A 20,976-nucleotide genomic window follows, 5' to 3' on the forward strand; every position below is an offset into this window, starting at 1 on the left:
TCCATGGAGATAAAAAATCAGGACCTTTCTATAATGGATGCCAATCAGCAAGTTAATAAACCACCACAATACACTCAGAAGCCGCAGAGAACTGCATGGACGGATCGGGTAATTTTTCTCCCTCCACCATCCAGGCATAATGCGGCAAAACACGTTGACCGACAGGTAATCAAACTCGTCTTCAGTAGAAAAGAAAGTGAGGCAAGTTACAAGACGGACTTCTGCTTCCCCGTTGCCCGCTCTGTGGTGCTGCCCGAGAGCAACTTCATTCCTCTCACCTCTAAAAGTCATCCTGCACCTTCAAGTTTAGGTGGGTGAAATTGGTCTCGGGCGGAAGCGCACAACACGGGTGGTGGAATCACTGAACGGTTACAGCGCAGAAGGAGGCCACCCGGCCCGCCGAGCCGTGCCAGCTCTCTGCAAGAGCGCCTCAGCTAGTCCCACACCCGTAGAATCGAATCGGCCACCCGTCATTCTTCCCGCTTTTCGTTCCGTTCCATTTATTTCAATAGGGCTGAATACCAGGCGGGACGTAGGACGGGCAGTCGATGCCATACCAAAAATGAATTTCTACCCCAATGTTTGTGATGGGGTGGCGGGGGGACAAGCTAGCCATCCCTTGAATTTCGCAGGGTTGCTCCTAAGCGTCCGCCCTACCTTCAGTGGAAGATCTGAGCTGGAGAATCCTAGTGGAGATTCAAGAATGTTTAAGAGGGTATTTTTCACTTTGGGCGGTAGTGTAAGATAGGCAATATCGAATTGGACTCCCATCACATGCCCTGCTTTATTACAGGTTTTCATTGCAGCACTTAAACCAATGGGTTGATCCGCATATGTGAGCTGCAGATGAAAACTGCTCCTCTTTAATAATTCAAATATTCCTTACAGTTGTAAGGAGATCAGCTTTAGTGAATCAGCCTTAGAGCTAGTGCTGAAATAAGGGTAGACTTTCTCAGTGAACCGGTCAGTGAAAGTGTACAGATGGGACATGTCTCCTGCATTGTAAAATGCCACCTGTCCCCCTTCACAGTCCAAATAGATTCCCACTCTCTTGGGCCTTGCACTGAGAGCGAGGTAGGTGGGTGGCGAGCTGAGAGCTTTGTAGCCCTCCTGCCACCACAGTCCGATGGCCCACACCCCAGCCTTGGGCTCCAGGGTGAAATTTTCCTTCCTCGGGACGGACTCTCCCGCCACGCCTAAAACCCAGACCATGCTGCTCCCCACCTGCACTTCCCAGTAGTGCCGACCGGACGTGAATCCCTCGGAGCCCAGGACGGAACGCTGATTGCTGAATCTGTTCCGGTGCTCGCGAACACTCTGCGCCTCCGCATGGCGCTTTATGTGAGTCATGTCCTCGGAAAGTTTGAGGCTTTGATGTGCGGTTGTCGGATCCAGAGTCAGAGAAGCGGGAACTAAGAGAAAAAAAATCAAATATGGTACTTGTGAGTTAAACAGTTTGGATACATTTTCTTTGTTAGAAAATATAAATATGCATTTTCAACTGTAAATACAGCAAAGTCCACAAAACAGGACAAAGTCCATTTAAACTGCTTGGCTTGCAATAGAGGTGTAAAATGGGCTTCCCACTCGCCATGACCCACTTTACACTATCGCACACAGTCAATATCTGCCCCTTTGGCTTGTTTGATGGTACCTTTCATTGTCACACTTAAGACAGTACTGCCCATGCATGGATACGCACATGGGTAGAGCTGTCTCCCAGCAGGTCAGGGCAGCATCTGTAGAGAGTGATGTGCGAAATAACTGCCTGAATCCATGAGGTTAAAACTTAAAACTAAAGGCTTTTATTAAATAAGAATCATGGCATCAAGTTAACACAGGGCAACCATCATTCATCACCGACCCAGCCCTTATGAGTAAAACCCAGCTCTTACACCAATCAGGAGGATCCATAAAGGTGGAGCTAGGGAGGAACATTAGTGGTTACACCTGTAAAACATTCCAGACATTAACAAGTACAACAACAGACAATCCAGAACACAGAGTTATTTCATCACAGAGAGAAACAGAGTTAGCGTTTTGGGTCGATGACCCTTCGTCAGAATTGGAAAAAGTTGGCAATGGAACAGGTTTTTAAGCAAGTGTAAGAGCAGGGAAAGGGTGGGGGAGGGGAGGAAATTTGTCATAGAATCATAACGGCACAGAAGGAGGCCATTCGGCCCATCGAGTCCGTGCCGGCTCTTGGCAGAGCAATCCAGTCAGTCCCATTCCCCCGCTCTATCCCCGCAACCCTGCAAGTTTATTTCCCTCAAGTGCCTATCCAGTCTCCCCTTGAAAACATCGAGTGTGTCCCCTTCCATTGAGTGTGTCCGTCTTGGGTGGAAGCACAAAATGGGCATCTATCGCATTGGCCTCCTGTTATACGTGCTGCCCAATATTCAGTTCCAGTGCAGTCAATGATAACGTTTATACGACAACCTTTATCCGCTAATGTCTGTTTTGCACAACTGCCCAAGAGGAATGCTGGTGAAGCCGAAGCTCTCTGAGCCTATCTCCAACGAGGAGTTTCATTAAACTTGACACCAGAGTCCCTTGTAGCCTGAATCTGCACGTCTGTTTTTTGCGTTGTTACGAATCGTAACCCCTTGGCACCCTCGCCAAACTAGCAGGAGAAGTCCAACCCTGTCGTTGAAATTGGCAATGGCTTTAATATGACCACCCGGGATCAGTAAGTCCATCAACATCGATAGGTGTTCAGAAACATAGAAACATAGAAGATAGGAGCAGGAGTAGGCCATTCGGCTCCTCGAGCCTGCTCCGCCATTCAATGAGATCATGGCTGATCATCCAAACTCAGTACCCTGTCCCTGTCTTCTCCCCATATCCCTTGATCCCTTTAGCCTTAAGAAATATATCTAACTCCTTCTTGAATATATTTAATGAATTGGCCTCAACTGCCTTCTGTGGTAGAGAATTCCACAGGTTCACCACTCTCTGGGTGAAGAAATTCCTCCTCATCTCTGTCCTAAATGGCTTACCCCTTATCTTTAGACTGTGCCCACTGGTTCTGGACTCCCCGCCATCGGGAACATCCTTCCTGCATCTAGTCTGTCTAGTCCTGTTAGAATTTTATAAGTTTCAATGAGATCCCCTCTCATTCTTCTAAACTCCAGCGAGTATAAGCCCAATCGACCCAATCTCTCCTCATACGTCATTCCTGCCATCCCAGGTATCAGTCTGGTGAATCTTCGCTGCACTCCCGCCATGGCAAGAACATCCTTCCTCAGATAAGGTGACCAAAACTGCACACAATACTCGAGGTGCGGTCTCACCAAGGCCCTGTACAACTGCAGCAAGACATCCTGGCTCCTGTACTCGAATCCTCTCGCTATGAAGGCTAACATACCATTTGCCTTCTTAACCGCCTGCTGCACCTGCATGCTTACCTTCAGCGACTGGTGCACAAGGACACCCAGGTCTCGTTGCACTGCCCCTTCTCCCAATCTATTGCCGTTCAGCTCGAATCTTTGCATTGTTAGGTAATGCAGCTATTTGCTATACCTTAGGTAGGAACAGACGAGTCCAATTCAGCTTTACCTGGATTGATGAAACTTAGCATCCGCCTCCATGTGATATACTGCAACGGTCCAATCGAGCCACCCAGGTTCAGGTCAATAGAAACTTTGGAGGGTTTCTTGAAGCTAACATCACACCTGTGGAAATATTGAGCTTCATGTTTCTTTCTTACTGGCAACCACAATAAGAGTAGTTTAACCCCACCGATGACAATTGTACCCTATCTGTTTGTGGACTTAGTTAACAGATTTAAATAAAAACAGAAAATGCTGGAAATACTCAGCAGGTCAGGGCAGCATCTGTAGAGAGAGAAACAGAGTTAACATTTCAGGTCGACGACCCTTCGTCAGAACTGGAAAAAGCTGGAGACGGAACCGGTTTTTAAGCAAGTGTGGGGCAGGGACAGGGGGGAGGGGAGGAAAGAACAAAAGGGAAGGTCTGTGATAGGATGGAAGGCAGGAGAGATTAAGAGACAAAAGGGATGATGGTGCAAGGCAAAAAGAGATGGTAATGGGACAAGTTAAGAAACAAAAGATGGCTCTCGTTGGCAGCTGTCTTTCATTCTGTCATTGCCATTTACACTTCATCTAGAGTCATCTTTTGTTTCTTAACATGGCTATCAGTTTTCTCATTTAACTCTAAGTAACAATATCAAATCAAAGTATTATATAAAAAAAATAAGGACAGGGTGCACGACTTTCAAATTTGGGACTGAATGTGCTGTGTGCTGTGCTCCAATTATTCCCCACCTGCAACCCCCCTCCTCCTAAAGACTTTTATGCAATGCCACATCACCTTTTTTTTCTTTAATTTGGTTTGCAAGGTGTCCTTCCTATCTTGCATGTTGTGGTATTTGTTTCCAACATGAATTGGGTGCTTTCCCCATTAGATTCCTAGATACCAATGTTGTCTGGTTCTGACCATTGTAAGGCATTTTGCAGTTGGGTGTTACCTCACGTTATAATCCAATGCCTCAAACTATGCCGGCAGGAATCAGGAGCTCCCAGCTATAACCCGCCCTTCCCCACCCCATGTAAATAATTTGGTGAATACTTGAAGCTAATTCATAAACATGTTATTTAAGCTCTTTAAGTATATGTTTACAATTTCACTGGACATATAGCGCATTTAAGATGCCGGTACACGTAGCGACCAGATGCATTTCTTATGCATTTAAGGGGAAGCTAGATAAACACACGAGGGAGAAAGGAATAGAAGGTTATGCTGGTACGGTTCGACAAAGAGGGCTGGGAGGAGGCTCGTGTAGAGCATGAAGATCGGCAAAGACTTGTTGGGCCGAATGTCTTGCTTCTGTGCTACATAAGAACATAAGAAATAAGAGCAGGAGTTGGCCAGACGGCCCCTCGAGCCTGCTCCGCCATTCAATAAGATCAGGGCTGATCTTCGAACTCATCTCCACTTTCCCACCCCATCTCCATATCCCTTGATTCCCCATGAGCCCAAAAATCTATCGATCTCAGCCTTCAATATACTCAAAGACTCAGCATCCACAGCCCTTAGGGGTAGAGAATTCCAAAGATTCACAACCCTCTGAGTGAAGAAATTCCTCCTCATCTGAGTCTTAAATGGCCGACCCCTTATCCTGAGACTATGACCCCTGGTTCTCGACAATCCAGCCAGGGGAAACAACCTCTCCACATCCACCCTGTCAATCCCTCTTGTATGTTTCAAGGAGATCACCTCTCATTCTTCTAAACTCCAGAGATATAGGCCCATTCTACACAATCTCTTCTCATAGGACAGCCCTCTCATCCCAGGAATTAATCTAGTTGCATGGTGCTGTACAATAAAATGTGTAATTCGACGCAATTATCTTAATTCTCAAAAGGCGGGTTGGACAAGAGGAAAACGGCACTTACTGCAAGCTTTGAGCGCCAAGTAGAGGCAAATATTTTAGCGAGTAGGAAGTAAAACATTTTCAACAAAATTGCATTTGACCGTAATTATTTGTTACTTAAAATTTACAAAGATATTAATAAATGTCATACCTGTTGATGACGGATTTAGCAACCTTTAAAAGAAGTGAAATATTATCAACAAAACTTGTAAATCGTTATATATATATAACTAAAAATCTTCTGTAAGCTGTGGCCTTCCTGCCCATAAACTTACTTCCTTTTCTCAGGACTCTTTGATCAGGCTTTCCTGTGAACATTTGCTATTAAAAATTACTAGTTAACATTTCCTATTGAAGTGTCTTAATGTGAAGCTCTGGCATTTAGGTGGCTCTGTGGAGTAAGTGTGAGAAGTATCTCTCCCATCTCTCCCAAATCTATCCATCCATCCATCCCTATCATCCCTACCATTTATCCATCCGTCCATCCCTATCATCCATCCATCCCTATCATCCCTACCATCCATCCATCCTCCCTTATCATCCCTACCATCAATCCTTATCATCCCTACCATCCATCCATCCTCCCTTATCATCCCTACCATCCATCCATCCCTATCATCCCTACCATCCATCCATCCTCCCTTATCATCCCTACCATCCATCCATCCATCCTTATCATCCCTACCATCCATCCATCCTTATCATCCCTACCATCCATCCATCCCTATCATCCCTACCATCCATCCATCCTCCCTTATCATCCCTACCATCTATCCATCCCTATCATCCATCCATCCCTATCATCCCTACCATCCATCCATCCTCCCTTATCATCCCTACCATCTATCCATCCCTACCATCTATCCATCCCTACCATCCATCCATCCCTATCATCCATCCATCCTCCCTTATCATCCCTACCATCTATCCATCCCTATCATCCATCCATCCATCCCTACCATCCATCCATCCATCCTTATCATCCCTACCATCCATCCATCCATCCCTATCATCCATCCATCCTCCCTTATCATCCCTATCATCCATCCATCCCTTCCATCCCTACCATCCATCCCTATCATCCCTACCATCCATCCATCCATCCCTATCATCCCTACCATCCATCCATCCCTATCATCCCTACCATCCATCCATCCTTATCATCCCTACCATCCATCCATCCCTATCATCCCTACCATCCATCCATCCCTATCATCCCTACCATCCATCCATCCCTATCATTCCTACCATCCATCCATCCATCCCTATCATCCCTACCATCCATCCATCCCTATCATCCCTACCATCCATCCATCCATCCCTATCATCCCTACCATCCATCCATCCATCCCTATCATCCCTACCATCCATCCATCCTCCCTTATCATCCCTACCATCCATCCATCCATCCATCCTTATCATCCCTACCATCCATCCATCCATCCCTATCATCCCTACCATCCATCCATCCTTATCATCCCTACCATCCATCCATCCATCCTTATCATCCCTACCATCCATCCATCCATCCTTCTCATCCCTACCATCCATCCATCCATCCTTATCATCCCTACCATCCATCCATCCATCCTTATCATCCCTACCATCCATCCATCCATCCCTATCATCCCTACCATCCATCCATCCTTATCATCCCTACCACCCATCCATCCATCCCTATCATCCCTACCATCCATCCATCCCTATCATCCCTACCGTCCATCCATCCATCCTTATCATCCCTACCATCCATCCACCCATCCTTATCATCCCTACCATCCATCCATCCCTATCATCCCTACCATCCATCCTTATCATCCCTACCATCCATCCATCCATCCATCCTTATCATCCCTACCATCCATCCATCCATCCTTATCATCCCTACCACCCATCCATCCCTATCATCCCTACCATCCATCCATCCCTATCATCTCTACCATCCATCCTTATCATCCCTACCATCCATCCATCCCTATCATCCCTACCATCCATCCATCCATCCCTATCATCCCTATCATCCATCCATCCATCCTTATCATCCCTACCATCCATCCATCCTTATCATCCCTACCATCCATCCATCCATCCTTCTCATCCCTACCATCCATCCATCCATCCTTATCATCCCTACCATCCATCCATCCATCCTTATCATCCCTACCATCCATCCATCCATCCCCATCATCCCTACCATCCATCCATCCCTATCATCTCTACCATCCATCCATCCATCCCTATCATCCCTACTATCCATCCATCCCTATCATCCCTACCATCCATCCATCCATCCCTATCATCCCTATCATCCATCCATCCATCCTTATCATCCCTACCATCTATCCATCCCTATCATCCCTACCATCCTTATCATCCCTACCATCCATCTATCCATCCCTATCATCCCTATCCATTGGAGCAGTGACTACACTTCCCAATTGCTTCACTAGCTGTGAAGTGCTTTGGGAAGACCTGGGAAGAGGGTTATCTATCTCTCTATTTACATACATATATGACTTATATTTGTCAATGGGCCATGGGCAAACCGTAGGCATTTTCCTGGTATATTCTTTCTATCCATACCCATCATATATTTAGTGCAGGTTACCAATCCTGTCATTCCATTTCCAATAAGATGCATATCGCAATTAAAATTAAATCCTAGTTAGACTATAGTACCTTGGTACCCATGCCAGTTAGCCCAGAACTGTTGTTATATAGTTCATGTTAAGCTAACACTCAGCGCCTCATTCCTTTTCTGTCACCGGTTGAGTCCCAGCTTTCTGCTACTGATTCCTGCGAACTTGTGCTTGTATTGCACTCGAGTTATACGTGATTTATAACTAACGTATAACCACCGCTATCGTGATATTTAATGTTTCCCATTCTTAGATTTTAAAAAACGCTTCAGTTTAACTCAGGGTAATCACAGAGTCATAGAGTCATAACGGCACAGAAGGAGGCCATTCAACCCATCGAGTCTGTGCCAGCTCCCTGTAGAGCAATCCAGTCCGTCCCATTCCCCCGCTCTATCCCCACAGCCCTGCAAGTTTATTTCCCTCAAGAGCCTATCCAGTCTCCCCTTGAAAATATTGAGTGTCTCCACTTCCACCACTTCCGTCGGCAGCGAGTTCCATGTCCTCACCACTTGTATCCTTGTAGCTAAGATTCCCCCATCCCCGGAACCATTCTGGTAAATCTCCTCTGCACCCTCTCATCTCTACAAACAGCCAATAATACTCAATCTGAGCCACTTTTGTTAAACTTCTACTGTTTACCCAATCACTTTTGTATTGCTTCTTACTTGATGGCGGATTTGTCTGTTTACCTTGAGCAATTCCATCGTTTGCAGATCTAATGTCTCCTGGATATTTGCTATTAATTGAGTAATTGAAGCACTTTCCTTGGAGCTTTTCTTCCTATTTTCTTCTATTTGCAAAATGATATCTTCTTTCTCTTTAAGCTTGATCATGAGAGCTTGCTTTTCCTCTCTCAGAAAGCCGTGCAATTTGATAAATTCAGACTCGATCTCCTTCCGCAGATTGTCAATTTGATTCTGATGAATAAGCGGAAATCTCAGACAGGCATCAACAAAAAATGCGATCTCTCCAACCCGTTGGTTCAGAAATTATATACAATTTCAAGAGAATAACACACCAAACAAAGCCATGGGCAATAAAGACCTTCGCCTGGACGTTCCCCCGATCCTCCGCCGGAAGATCGGGGGAATAGCCAGGTACATTTCGGCGTTGTATACTCGGCCACATGTTCCATTAGGTTCAAGAAGGCGGCTCACCACCACCGTCTCAAGGGCAACTAGGGATGAGCAATAAATGCCGGCCTTGCCAGCGACGCCCACACCCCATGAACGAATTTAAAAAAAAATTCTTGTGACAAATTAAATTTCCCCACATGTTCATTAGAACATAAGAACATAAGAAACAGGAGCAGGAGTCGGCCAATCGGCCCCTCGAGCCTGCTCCGCCATTCAATAAGATCATGGCTGATCCAATCTTGGCCTCAACGTCACTTTCCCGCTCTCTCCCCATACCCCTTGACCCCCTTGTAGTTCAAATGTCTGTCAATCTCCACCGTGAATATATTCAATGACTCCGCCTCCACAGCTCTCTGGGGTAGAGAATTCCAAAGATTCACGACCCTCTGAGAGAAGAAATTCCTCCTCATCTCCATCTTAAATGGGCGACCCCTTATCCTGAAACTATGCCCCCTAGTTCTAGATTCCCCCACGAGGGGAAACATCCTCTCTGCATCCACCCTGTCAATCCCCCTCAAAATCTTATATATTTCAATAAGATCCCCTCTCATTCTTCTAAACTCCAATGAGTATCGGCCCAACCGGCTCAACCTTTCGTCATACGTCAACCCCTTCATCCCAGGAATCAACCTAGTGAACCTTCTCTGCACTGCCTCCAACGCAAGTATATCCTTCCTTAAATATGGAGACCACCACTGTACGCAGTACTCCAGGAGCGGTCTCACCAGCACCCTGTAAAGTTGCATCAAAACTTCCCTACTTTTATACTCCATACTCCTTGCAACAAAGGCCAACATTCGTCGTGCTGCTCCGTTGGGTACAATCCGAGAGTCAGTTTTCCCTTCGCGGATACTCCAAGTTGAGATTATTACTGAGGAGTTCCAGTGAGAGAAACTGGCTCAATTTCCCGAGGAAGTTGTCTCAGAACAGACAGGGTTTACAACGTTCCCACGAGGCATGTTGAGCCCAGTTGATGCAATGGTTTAGAGCCATAATTCATCTGGGGTCCATGCTTTCTAAAACGTTACATTTTAAATCGGACAGGAGGGAAGCTTTGTTCACACATGGCCCCCGCTGTGCTCGCTGACCTACATTGGCACACGGTCCATCAAGGCCTCGATTTCAAAATTTTCATGCTTGTTTTCAAGTCCCTCCATGGTCTCGCCCCTTCCCTATCTTGGTAACCTCCTCCAACCCTCTGAGATGTCCTCACTCCTCCAATTCTGGCCTCTTGCACATCCCTAAATTTCATCACACCACAATTGGTTGCAGTGCCTTCAGCTGGCTGAGCCCTAACCCCTGGACTTCACACCTAAACCTCTCCACTTCTCCACCTCTCTCTCCTTTAAGGTGCTCCTTAAAACCTACCACTTTGACCAACATTTTGATCACCTACCCTAATATCTCCTTATGTGACTCGGTGTTAAACTTTGTTTGATAAAGCTCCTGTGAAGTGCCTTGGGACATTTTCCTACGTTAAAGGTGCTATATCAACACAAATTGGTGTGTGTTGTGTAGGCGGCGTGAGCGGGGCTATCTCCTGGGTAGGAGAGTTCCTTTCAGCTAGGCCAACACCCATGAGGTTCTACTTGGCTGAATCCAACACTGCAGTCCCGGTCTGAGGCAGTATGTAGCCTGTGTCAGCTGTGGCTCAGTGGGTAGCTCACTCGCCTCTGAGTGCAAAGGTTGTGGGTTCAAGTCCCACTTCAGGGACTCGAGCACATGAAGTTAGGTTGACACTCCCAGTGCAGTGCTGAGGGAGTGCTGCACTTTCGGAGGCGCCGTCTTTCGGATGAGACGTTAAACTGCGGTCCCTTTGCTCTCTCAGGTTGACGTAAAAGATCCCGCGGCACTATTTCGAAGAACAGTAGGGGAGTTATCCCCGGTATCCAACATTTATCCCTCAACCAACATAACAAAAACAGATTATCTGGTCATTATCACATTGCTGTTTGTGGGATCTTGCTGTGCACAAATTGGCGACCGCGTTTCCTACATTACAACAGTGACTACACTCCAAAAGTACTCCACTGGCTGTAAAGCGCTTTGAGACGTCAGGGGGTCGTGAAAGGCGCTATATAAATGCAAGTCTTTCTTTCTATGGAACTGGCGATAAACAGCAATACAGCTCTTCCAGGAGTGGACAGATTGCAATAAATAAATAAAGTCTTGCCCGAGTTTGGATGCAGATGGAGTTAACTGATGTTTGAAGAGTTATTTCTCAAGCACGCCACACACTTAAACGGCTCTGCAATACATCTGTGCGTACGAGATAAGGACAGGAGTAGTCCCCTCGAGCCGAGGCATATCCATACAGTATTGGAACTGCGACCTCAGTCTTTATATCTTTATACAGCCGATTGCGCGACTTGTGCTCCCCGCTGTGACACGGGATAATGCTGAATATTGAAATGCCTCACCGTAAGTTTCACCTGATCTGCTTTGTCTTCACTCTGACTTTTGAAATGGGCTTCCAGCTGCGCTTGAAGAGATTCGCTCACTCCTTTCAACTTTTCCTGAAACAACATGAATATGAATCAAGGAGGCGCTCGCACTGACTACCGTCCCACTGTCGCGGATCGGACAGATGCTCGGTAGGGGAGTTCACCCCAGGAGGGTCCAGGTCGACCCCTGCCCCGGTGTAAGCAGCTCATTGAGAACTCACTCAGCGCAGCGGTTGTGACCGCCCGGTCCTGTGCTAAGCAGAGGAGTGAATTCACCGGCTCTCTCCGGCCCGATCAAGACCCAGTGGCCCGTATATAAGCTATAAAAAAACATATACGCTCAAACAATAGCATTTTGAGGCGCAATACTGATACGATCAATCGATATTGACCGTGTTAGTTTCATTACCATTTTTCACAGCCAGTCCGAACAGGAGGAGGCCATTCAGCCCCTCGAGTCCGCCTCGCCATTCAGTTAGATCACGGCCGATCTGCACCTCAACTCTATTTACCCGCCTCCGCTCCATAGCCCTCCATACCCTTACCCAATAAAAATCGGTCCGTCTCAGTCTTGAAAGTTCAAATTGACCCCCAGCCCCCACAGCCTTTTGGGGGAGAGAGTTCCAGATTTCTACCAGCTTTTGTGTGAAAAATTATTCCTGATTCCCCTCCTGAATGGCCTGGCTCTAATTTTAATATGTAAGCACCACCGCCCCCCCCCGCCCCCACCTTGATTTCCCCCAACCAGAGGAAATAGTTTCTCTGTATCATAGGAACAGGAGGAGGCCATTCAGCCCCTTGAGCCTGTTCCGCCATTCAATGCGATCATGGCTGATCTGCGACCTAACTCCATGTACCCGCCTTTGGCCCATATCCCTTAATACCTTTGGTTAACAGAAAGCTATCAATCTCCGATTTCAAATTAACAATTGATCTAGCATCGATTTGCTGTTTGCGGAAGAGAGTTCCAAAGTTCTAGCAGCCTTTGTGTGTAGAAGTGTTTCCTCATTTCACTCCTGAAAGGTCTGGCTCTAATTTTTAGACTATGCCCCCTAGTCCTAGAATCCCCAACCAGCGGAAATAATCTCTCTCGATCGACCCTATTGAATCCCTTTAACATTCGCTAGGGCGAAGAGAGTTACACAGCATCGTTGCATTTTCCAGGTTGTGCAATGGACACACTTTGCTGCAAAGCAATGGGTTTACAATGGGCCGGAGCTTCAGTGAGACACGGAGAAATGCATTACCTTACAGCTCTCAGCCGCTTCTTGCAAGGGCCTGACTCTGTGGTTGCTGTGATCACGAGATGTCATGCAAATCAGGCAGATCGCTCTCTGGTCGTCTTCGCAAAACATTTTGATCTTTTCGTCGTGCTCTGCGCAATGGTCAGCCGCCTCCTCCTCGCCCAGACTGAGAGTGAGCTCCCGAATGGTCTGGACCAGGCTGGACACCAAGAGGTTGCTCCTGACCTTCCTCTGAACAAGCAGCTCCCTGCACTGCGGGCAGGAGGCCAGCCCGGACTTCTCCTCCCAGTGCTGCAAAATACAGGCCCGGCAGAAATTGTGGCCGCAGTCCACCGTCACCGGATCCCTGTAAAAATCACAACACATTGGACAGGTGGCTTCCATTTTCATCTTTTCTATATCCTTTACAGATGCCATGTCGCCAGCAGCTGTTCGGCTGGGGCTGCTGCTTCCAATTACCACACAAATCCAGGAAGAGGCCAGCGGGTGGCTCAGTCAGAGTTTCTGGAATCATCGGAGAAGGACTGTGTCCTGGTGATAAGATCTTGTGACACGCCTTCTATCTAGATTTTTAAAAAATGTATATATATATCTCTGTAGGCAATGCCATGCACCATCGGCTGGAATAGTCCTCCTCCTCCTGTGTCAGCTGTGGCTCAGTGGGTAGCACTCTCTAGGTGGGAGGGGCTAGGAGTGAGCCAGGTGATTGCAGCTGGGAGTTGGAGGGAGTTTTGTAAAAAGTTGGTGGTGGGTTTTGGGGTTTTGTTTTCAGGTTTTAGGGCCTTTTTTGGCCCACAAAAACAGCCAGATGGCTGCGGAGACGTCCGGAGTGCCGGGCCCCTCAGAGGACAATGTTCCCAAGAGGAATTTAATTAGGGAAGAAACTGTGGTGGGAAAGGGAAAAAAAAGGCCCAACGATTTGGGCCGGGACCTCAGGAGGTTTGATAAAGAAAACACAGTGGTGGTGCAGTGTGAAGATAAGAAGATTCGAGTTTGGGATATTATCCAGGTGGTTCATGAGGACTGTGGTGAAGGAAGCTGCTTTGCCTGCCCACCGAAGCCAAATGTGGGATTCAAGGTGACGGTCAGTGGCCGTGAGGAGGTGTAAAGACTGTTACTCAGTCTGAAAGTTGGTGAGAAATTCTTGGAGGTGACTCTGCTATATTCAGAGGAGGTGGTGGTTTCATTTTTAAACTTGCCAGTTTACATTGAGGATGAAGTGCTAAGCAAGAAGTTGGAGTCATGGGACATAAAAATCTGTTCTGCAATAAAGAGGAGGTATTATCCAGGAACATGGGTAGCAGACGGAACCCGGTATGTAAAGGTGCGGTTCCCTGTGGGGGTGAGGTCATTGCGGTACAGTATGAAGTTTGAGACACTGGAAGGAGTGCAGTACTTTCGTGTGCTGCATGATAACCAAGTAAAGGTGTGCTATTATTGTCTTGGACATGACCATCTTGTAAGAAACTGTCCAGACCTGTATTGTTACAATTGCGGTGAGTCGGGACACATTACTCGGAGTTGCAAGGCGGAGAGCTGTGGGGTGTGTCATAAAGGCCCCACCCACTGTGAGTGTGTGGCAGAAGGGAGCAATATAAGTGATGAGGAGATGGGAGAAGGAGCAGGAGATGAGTGTGGAACGGCCGGAGGAGCGGTGCAGTCGGAGGACACAGCCGGTAAAATGAAGGAAAAAGGAGCACAGGAAGAGGCAGAGGATGGCGAAGCAGAGAACGGGATGGAGATGGCGGAAAACACGCTGAGTGCTGTGGAGGGGAACAAAGACAGCAGCGGGCAGTGAGGGTCGAGTGCAGACTCGAGCCTTAGTGCAGTTCAGCTCCCCCTGGGGAGTCTGGTGTCTGCGGGGGGAGAGGAGGCAGGAGCGGGGTGTGTGGTGGATGTGGGTGCTCCGGGGAGAGGCGGGGAGTCGGATATCTTGGTGAGCGGGAGGGGGCAGGACGGGGAGAGGGTGCAAGAGGCAGGAGCCTTAAAGGGACAGCAGGATGGGATTGGCGAGATAGAGATGTCAGATGGGAACAATTTAGGTGTGCCATTGTCCCATGGAGTGAGGGAACAAGGTGCAAGGGTCAGAGGTGGAGATGTGGTCGAAGGGAGCGGCACAGTGGGAGAAACTACGATAGCAGGAAGACTATGGGAGATGAAGTATCTGATGGGGAGCAGGCACAGGGGGTTGCAGAAGAGCTTGAGTGTGAGGAATTGGAGGGGGACAAAGACATGGAAGTCGGGGGTGGCGTGGCATCATGTGGAAAGGGAAAGGTTAGTGAGGGGCAGAAGGAGGGAGAAAGGGCAGCTCCTGGGCCCAAACTTAATGCAAGGAAGAGGCTGAAACAGCAGGGAGGGGTCAAACAGGAGGTGAAAAAGAGCCAGAGGCTGCAGGAAAAAGCAACAGCTGGGGAGATTATCGGGCATACTTCCCTTCTTTGGAGCCATGATTACATTGGTCTCGATTAATGTGAATGGACTGAGGGATGAGAAGAAATTGCAGCAGTTGTTGCAGGGTTTTAAAGGTTCGGACTTGTGTCTGCAAGAAACCTTTTGGGATGAGGATATTCTAGAAAGAGTTCAGAAGGTTTGGAAGGGAGAGGTGTTTGCAAGTTGTGCAAACAATAACCGTGGAGAATTGGCTGTTTTGGTGAGTCCATCCATAAAAGAGAACATTGCCTTGGTGGACAAGGACACTGAGGGGAGATTTTTACGGCTAAGGGTAAAAATGGAGGAATTTAATTGCGATCTCTATAATATCTATGTACCGAACGACCATTGCAAGCGTCGCGAGTTTTTTCGGGGGTTATTCACTGAAGCGGCAGAGGTGGAAAATCCTTGTATATTGGGAGATTTTAATGTATTTTTATCTCGGATGGACATTTCAGCCCAGATGACCTTTAAGGATGATAACTCCAGAGGGATGATTGTAAAAATTATGGCAAATTTAAATTTGAGAGACTTATGGAGGGACCGGAACCCCATAAAAGGGGAGTTCTCCAGAGCAGGTTGGGTGGGTGATGTTTTAAAACAGAGCCGAATAGATTTTGTGTTAATGTGGGAAGGGTTAAGTTCAGAGGTGATGGAGATTTATTATAAAAAAGTATTTTTTAGTGATCACTCGGCTTTGGTTCTTAGAATTAGGAACAGCAGAGTTAAGATCGGTTCAGGGGTGTGGATTTTAAACAATCAATACCTGAAAGAAATTGCTTATAAAGAAGGGATTATAAATATAATAAAGAATGCTTGGAAGGAACTTTTGTTCTTGAAAGAAAGAAGAGTTTGGTGGGACAATTTCAAATATGAGGTAAAAGTTTTTCTGCTACGTTATGGGAAAAAGAGGGCGGCAGCTAACCGGCATCGAGAAGAGAATATAAACAAAAGGTTTATGGATGTCTGTAAAGCAGTTGACGGAGGGGATAAGGGAGCTGAGACTAAGTTCCGGGTGCTAAAGGAAGAGTGGGAATTATTGCAAGCTGAAAAATGCAAGGGGGCTATTCTCTGTGCAAAGGCTAGAGATGCATTGGAGGGTGAAAGATGCACTTGATATTTTCTAGGGCAGGAGAAGCTGCGACAGAGAATATTGTTAATTGAAGAGTTGAAGGTTGGGGAGAAGATCATTCATGAAAGTGGGGAGATTTTAGAGGTGGCTAGCAGCTTTTATCAAGAGTTATATACAAAAGAAGACATTTCCAATTTGGCGATGGAGAAGGTTACTGCTTTTATTGAAGAGGGTTTAAAGGAGGATGAGAGAAGCATGTGTGACAAAGAAGTAGGATTAGCGGAAATAAAAGTAGCAATAAGTGGAATGAAGGGGGGGGGGGGGGGGAAAGCCCAGGGTCCGATGGACTAAGTGCAGAATTTTATAAAGAATTTTTCGAGATTTTAAGTCCATTGCTCTTAGAAGTTTTTAAGGAAATTAAAATTGAGGGAAGCCTGGCCCCATCTATGAGGAGAGGTATCATAAGCTTAGCTTATATAAAAATAAAGGGGATAGACGGGATCTGAAGAATTGGAGGCCCATCACATTATTAAATGTGGATTATAAGATCTTGGCGAGGGTTATGTCAAATCGTTTGAAGGAGCTATTACCGGAGATAGTTTGGCCCTCTCAGTCCTATGGATTCATAGGCCGGGACATCGCAGACTCTGTGGTCTCAATCCGAGATGCGATAGAGCTCATGGAAGAGAGTGGGAGGGAGGCTTATGTATTAAAGATAGATCAAGAGAAAGCCTTTGATAGGGTCTCTCATGAGTTTTTATTGAAGGTTTTGGAAGCATTTGATTTCAAGGAAAATTTCATTCAGTGGATAAGTATTTTTTATTCAAACATATTTAGCTGCGTTAAATGTAATGGTTTTTTATCCAAGTATTTTCCGATACAGAGATCAGTGAGACAGGGTTGTCCCCTGTCCCATTGTTGTACACATTGGTAGCAGAACCATTAGGTTACATGATGCGAAAGAAACAAGGTGTAGTTGGGATTGTGGTCCCCAGTTCTGGGCTGGTGTCAGTGATACACCAATATGCAGATGACACAACCTTAACATTGAGAAATGGGGAGTCAGTGAGGAAAGCTATGGAGGTAGTGGAGGAATATTGCAGAGCTTCAGGAGCCAGAGTGAATTATAGTAAGTCCCAATGCCTGGTTGCAGGGAGGGGTAGGGGGGAATGGTTGGGGGAATGTCCCTTTAAGGTGGTAGAGGTTTTGGAAGTTTTGGGGGTGCATATGGGGTGCAAGAAAGACAGGGATGAAGTGGATCGATTAAATTGGGAACCGAAGGTTATGAAAATAAAAAAGATTTTGGGAAGGTGGGAAAGAAGGTGGTTGAAAGTGCAAGGAAGAGCGACAGTGGTGTCTGCTCTCCTGCTATCTAAGCTATGGTACTTATTGACGGTGGAGGATATTCCTGAGTGGGCGGAAAAGTCCATCTGAGAGGCTTGTGTGAGGTTTTTATGGGAAGGGAAACCAGCCTTGGTGGCATACAATACCATCATTGGACGGAGAAATCAGGGAGGACTCAATTTTCCAGATATTGATTTGGAGAAGAAATCCTTTCGAATCAAATGAGTGAAGAGATTTCTTCAGAAGTCAAATACAAGTTTTTGGAAGAGATGTTTTGAGCATTTTTAAAAACGAAGTGGGATAGGAGGGCAGGGGATATTGTATATAGAATACAATAACATGTTTTTGAAATCGATTGAACTTCTCCCTAGGTTTTATAAGGGGGTTGTAGAGACTTGGGCCCAATTTTTAAAGAGTGTGCAGTTTATGCCCAAGGGGGCTGAGGAATTTTTAGAACAGCCCTTATTTTTGAACAGGTGGGTCAACATCGAAGGAGAGGTTTTATTTAATCAAGCTTTTATAAAAGCTGGGATTATATATGTGAAAGATGTATTATATGAGGTAATTCCAGGTTGGTTGCCGGAAGCTATAGTGAGGGACATGGTGTGGGAGGAGGATCAGGAGGTAGAAGGAAAAGCAATAGGAATCATGTATGAGAAGATTGTGAGGGCAATGCCACAGGATTGGATGGGAGAAATAAATGTGGAAATATCCAAAGGAAGTAAAATGCGTCCTGCTTTTCCAAGCTTTGTACTGGAGAAAGGGGGAGAGTTGGTCCAATTTGACAACTGTAATACTCGAGATTTCTATGAGGTATTCAGAGAATAGAGATTCAAGACACCTGCTGGTCAGAAGTTTTGGCAGAGTATATGTTGCGTCCGTGTATAATAAGACACAGACTGCGGAGAACGGTACAACAGGTGTTTACTCAACGTGGCTCACACTGCAACTGATCTGTACAGATTACTACTCAGTGTTATATACAGGTGTGGTCACTGCTGGTACTGCAGTATACATGAGCTGTAAAAGATAGTTCCCCCCTTAAAGGTATATACATTTATATTCCTCCCCTTTTAGATTAACAGTACCATAACACTCATTTAACAATTAAATATCAAACTAATTACAATTAACACTTTTAACATGCAACATTAGCTGAAAATAGTATATTTATATGTTCAGTCTTTGGGGAGGCTCCCTAATCCTTTCTGGATAGCGCCTTTCCCGAGTGTCTTGCTCTTGGTGCGGAGGCGATTCTGGCCCCCTGTCGTCGGTTGGTTCATCAGCTTCCGATGCTACTGTTTCTGGGGTAGATGCGACCTGTACGTCGGGTTCATCACCAGGTACGTATGGGCGAGGCATGGGGTTGACTTGTTCCTGTGACTCTAGGATCTGGTCAGCATGGCGTCTCACGATGCTCTCCCCAACATCCACTGTGTACATTAGTGGCCCCTGCCGTGTGCATATCGTTCCTGGCTGCCATTTTTCTGTTCGATAGTCGCAGGCCAAGACTGGTTGCCCTACATTGAAGCTCCTTGTTGGCTTCTCATGGATGTGCTGGAATTGCTTACTCTCAACATCTCTTCGTACATTTGGTCTGAGCAAATCCAGGTGAGATCTTAACCTTCGGTTAAAGAACATCATGGCTGGGGCCTGGTTGGTGACTGCATGTGTCGCATTCTGGTAGGCGAACAGGAAATTGTCCACCTTGTGCTGCAGCGGAATGTTGTCATTGTACATAGCCTTTACTGCCTCCTTAAAGGTTTGTACAAACCTCTCAGCCAATCCATTTGTGGCTGGATGATATGGGGCGGATGTGTAATGCCTTACCCCATTCTTTTTCAAGAACCTCCGGAACTCTTCGGAGCAAATCTGTTCTGGCAAGCCATTCCTGGCAAAAATGGTCCGTAGGACTGCAATAGTTTTCTCCGTGGTGGTGGAGGACATTTTGATGACCTCAGGCCATTTCGAGTGCGCATCCACGGCTATTAAAAACATTGGCCTAGAAATTCAGTTGGTTGCGCCAGCAGTTAGCGCCTTAAGAGAAGTGAATGTCGGGTGCTATGCGTGTTGCGGCCGGGCGCAGCGCAGTTTGCGCCTCGCCCCAAATTAAGTTGGGCGTTAGCGCCAGCGCAAAGTTTAGCGCCCGCCCGGATGCGCGCGCAGAAAATGACGTCACATCCTCGTGCAACGCCCTTTGGCCGCCCCGATTCCAAACTTCAGTCGGACCGCCCCATTGTGCGGCTGGCGGCCGGAGTGTTTGAAAAAAGGAACGCAACACAGCCAGCGCGGGCCCCGGGGGGCGCAAATTAAAGGGGACGTACCCTCCAGTATAAAGGCCAGCCATTTTGCAGCAAACACTCTTGTGCAACGCATTGCTGGACACACAACAAGGAGGATAGCTAACTGGTTTCAAGCAGCAACAGCTCAGGTATTTTTGGACTCAGGCCAGAGCGCTGCAAGTGGCCTTTTGGAAATTTGACTGTTTGCCAGGATTTGATGGGGGTTGCATGGGGTGCCAACGCGGAGCTGCAGCGCCATGTCCGTAGGGCTCGCAGACGCATTGTGAGAGGGGCAGCCCTGGCTAGAGGCAGAGGGGGCTACAGGCGTTGGCCACGTAGGCCTTACCCAGTCAGGCTATACCGCCAGCAGCGCTCCTACCTCAACATGACTGACGCGCGATGTGTTAGAAGGCTCCGATTCCGAAAGGAGGTGGTTGCAGAGATCTGCCACCTGCTTCGCAGAGATCTGCGTCCAAAGCTCAGGTGCAGGACGTCTCTGTCGGTGGAAGTGAAGGTGACGGTGGCATTGAACTTCTATGCCACCGGCTCCTTCCAATCCGCTGCTGGGGACATAGCTAACATCTCCCAGTGCGGCGCGCATCGCTGCATCCGCCAGGTGACCGAAGCACTGTTCAGAAGGAGAAGCCAATTCATCTCCTTCCCCATGGCCCTGGAGAGCCAGCATCAGCGCGCATTGGGATTTGCAAGACTCGGGGACTTCCCCTTGGTGCAGGGCGCCATTGACTGTACGCATGTGGCTTTGCGGGCCCCTCTGGAGCATGGCGAGCAGTTTCGCAACAGGAAGGGCTACCATTCTCTGAATGTGCAGCTGGTGTGTGACCACAAGCAGCGCATCATGGCTGTCAATGCCAGCTTTCCAGGCAGCAGCCACGATGCGTTTATCCTGCGGCAGAGTACTGTGCATGACATGTTCGAGGCACAGCCTCCCCCAAGAGGATGGCTACTCGGGGACAAAGGCTATCCTTTGTG

The 20,976-nt window shown here is 47.2% G+C and overlaps 1 protein-coding gene across 1 annotated transcript; it reads right to left on the bottom strand.

The window, feature by feature from the left end:
* Positions 1-396: 396 nt before the first annotated feature.
* Positions 397-13,275, bottom strand: LOC147095744 (zinc-binding protein A33-like). The gene is made up of 5 exons (XM_085974795.1): positions 12,862-13,275; positions 11,591-11,686; positions 8,717-8,951; positions 3,559-3,690; positions 397-1,412 (listed from the first exon to the last, which is right to left on the bottom strand). The coding sequence occupies exons 1-5, from the start codon at positions 13,273-13,275 to the stop codon at positions 883-885; spliced, it is 1,407 nt and encodes a 468-aa protein (XP_085830921.1). The 3' UTR covers positions 397-882.
* Positions 13,276-20,976: the final 7,701 nt, after the last annotated feature.

Source organism: Somniosus microcephalus, unplaced genomic scaffold (assembly GCF_052327205.1).
Source record: "Somniosus microcephalus isolate GS21.2 unplaced genomic scaffold, FLI_Smic_1.0 unresolved_chr1, whole genome shotgun sequence".
NCBI classification, from domain to species: domain Eukaryota; kingdom Metazoa; phylum Chordata; class Chondrichthyes; order Squaliformes; family Somniosidae; genus Somniosus; species Somniosus microcephalus.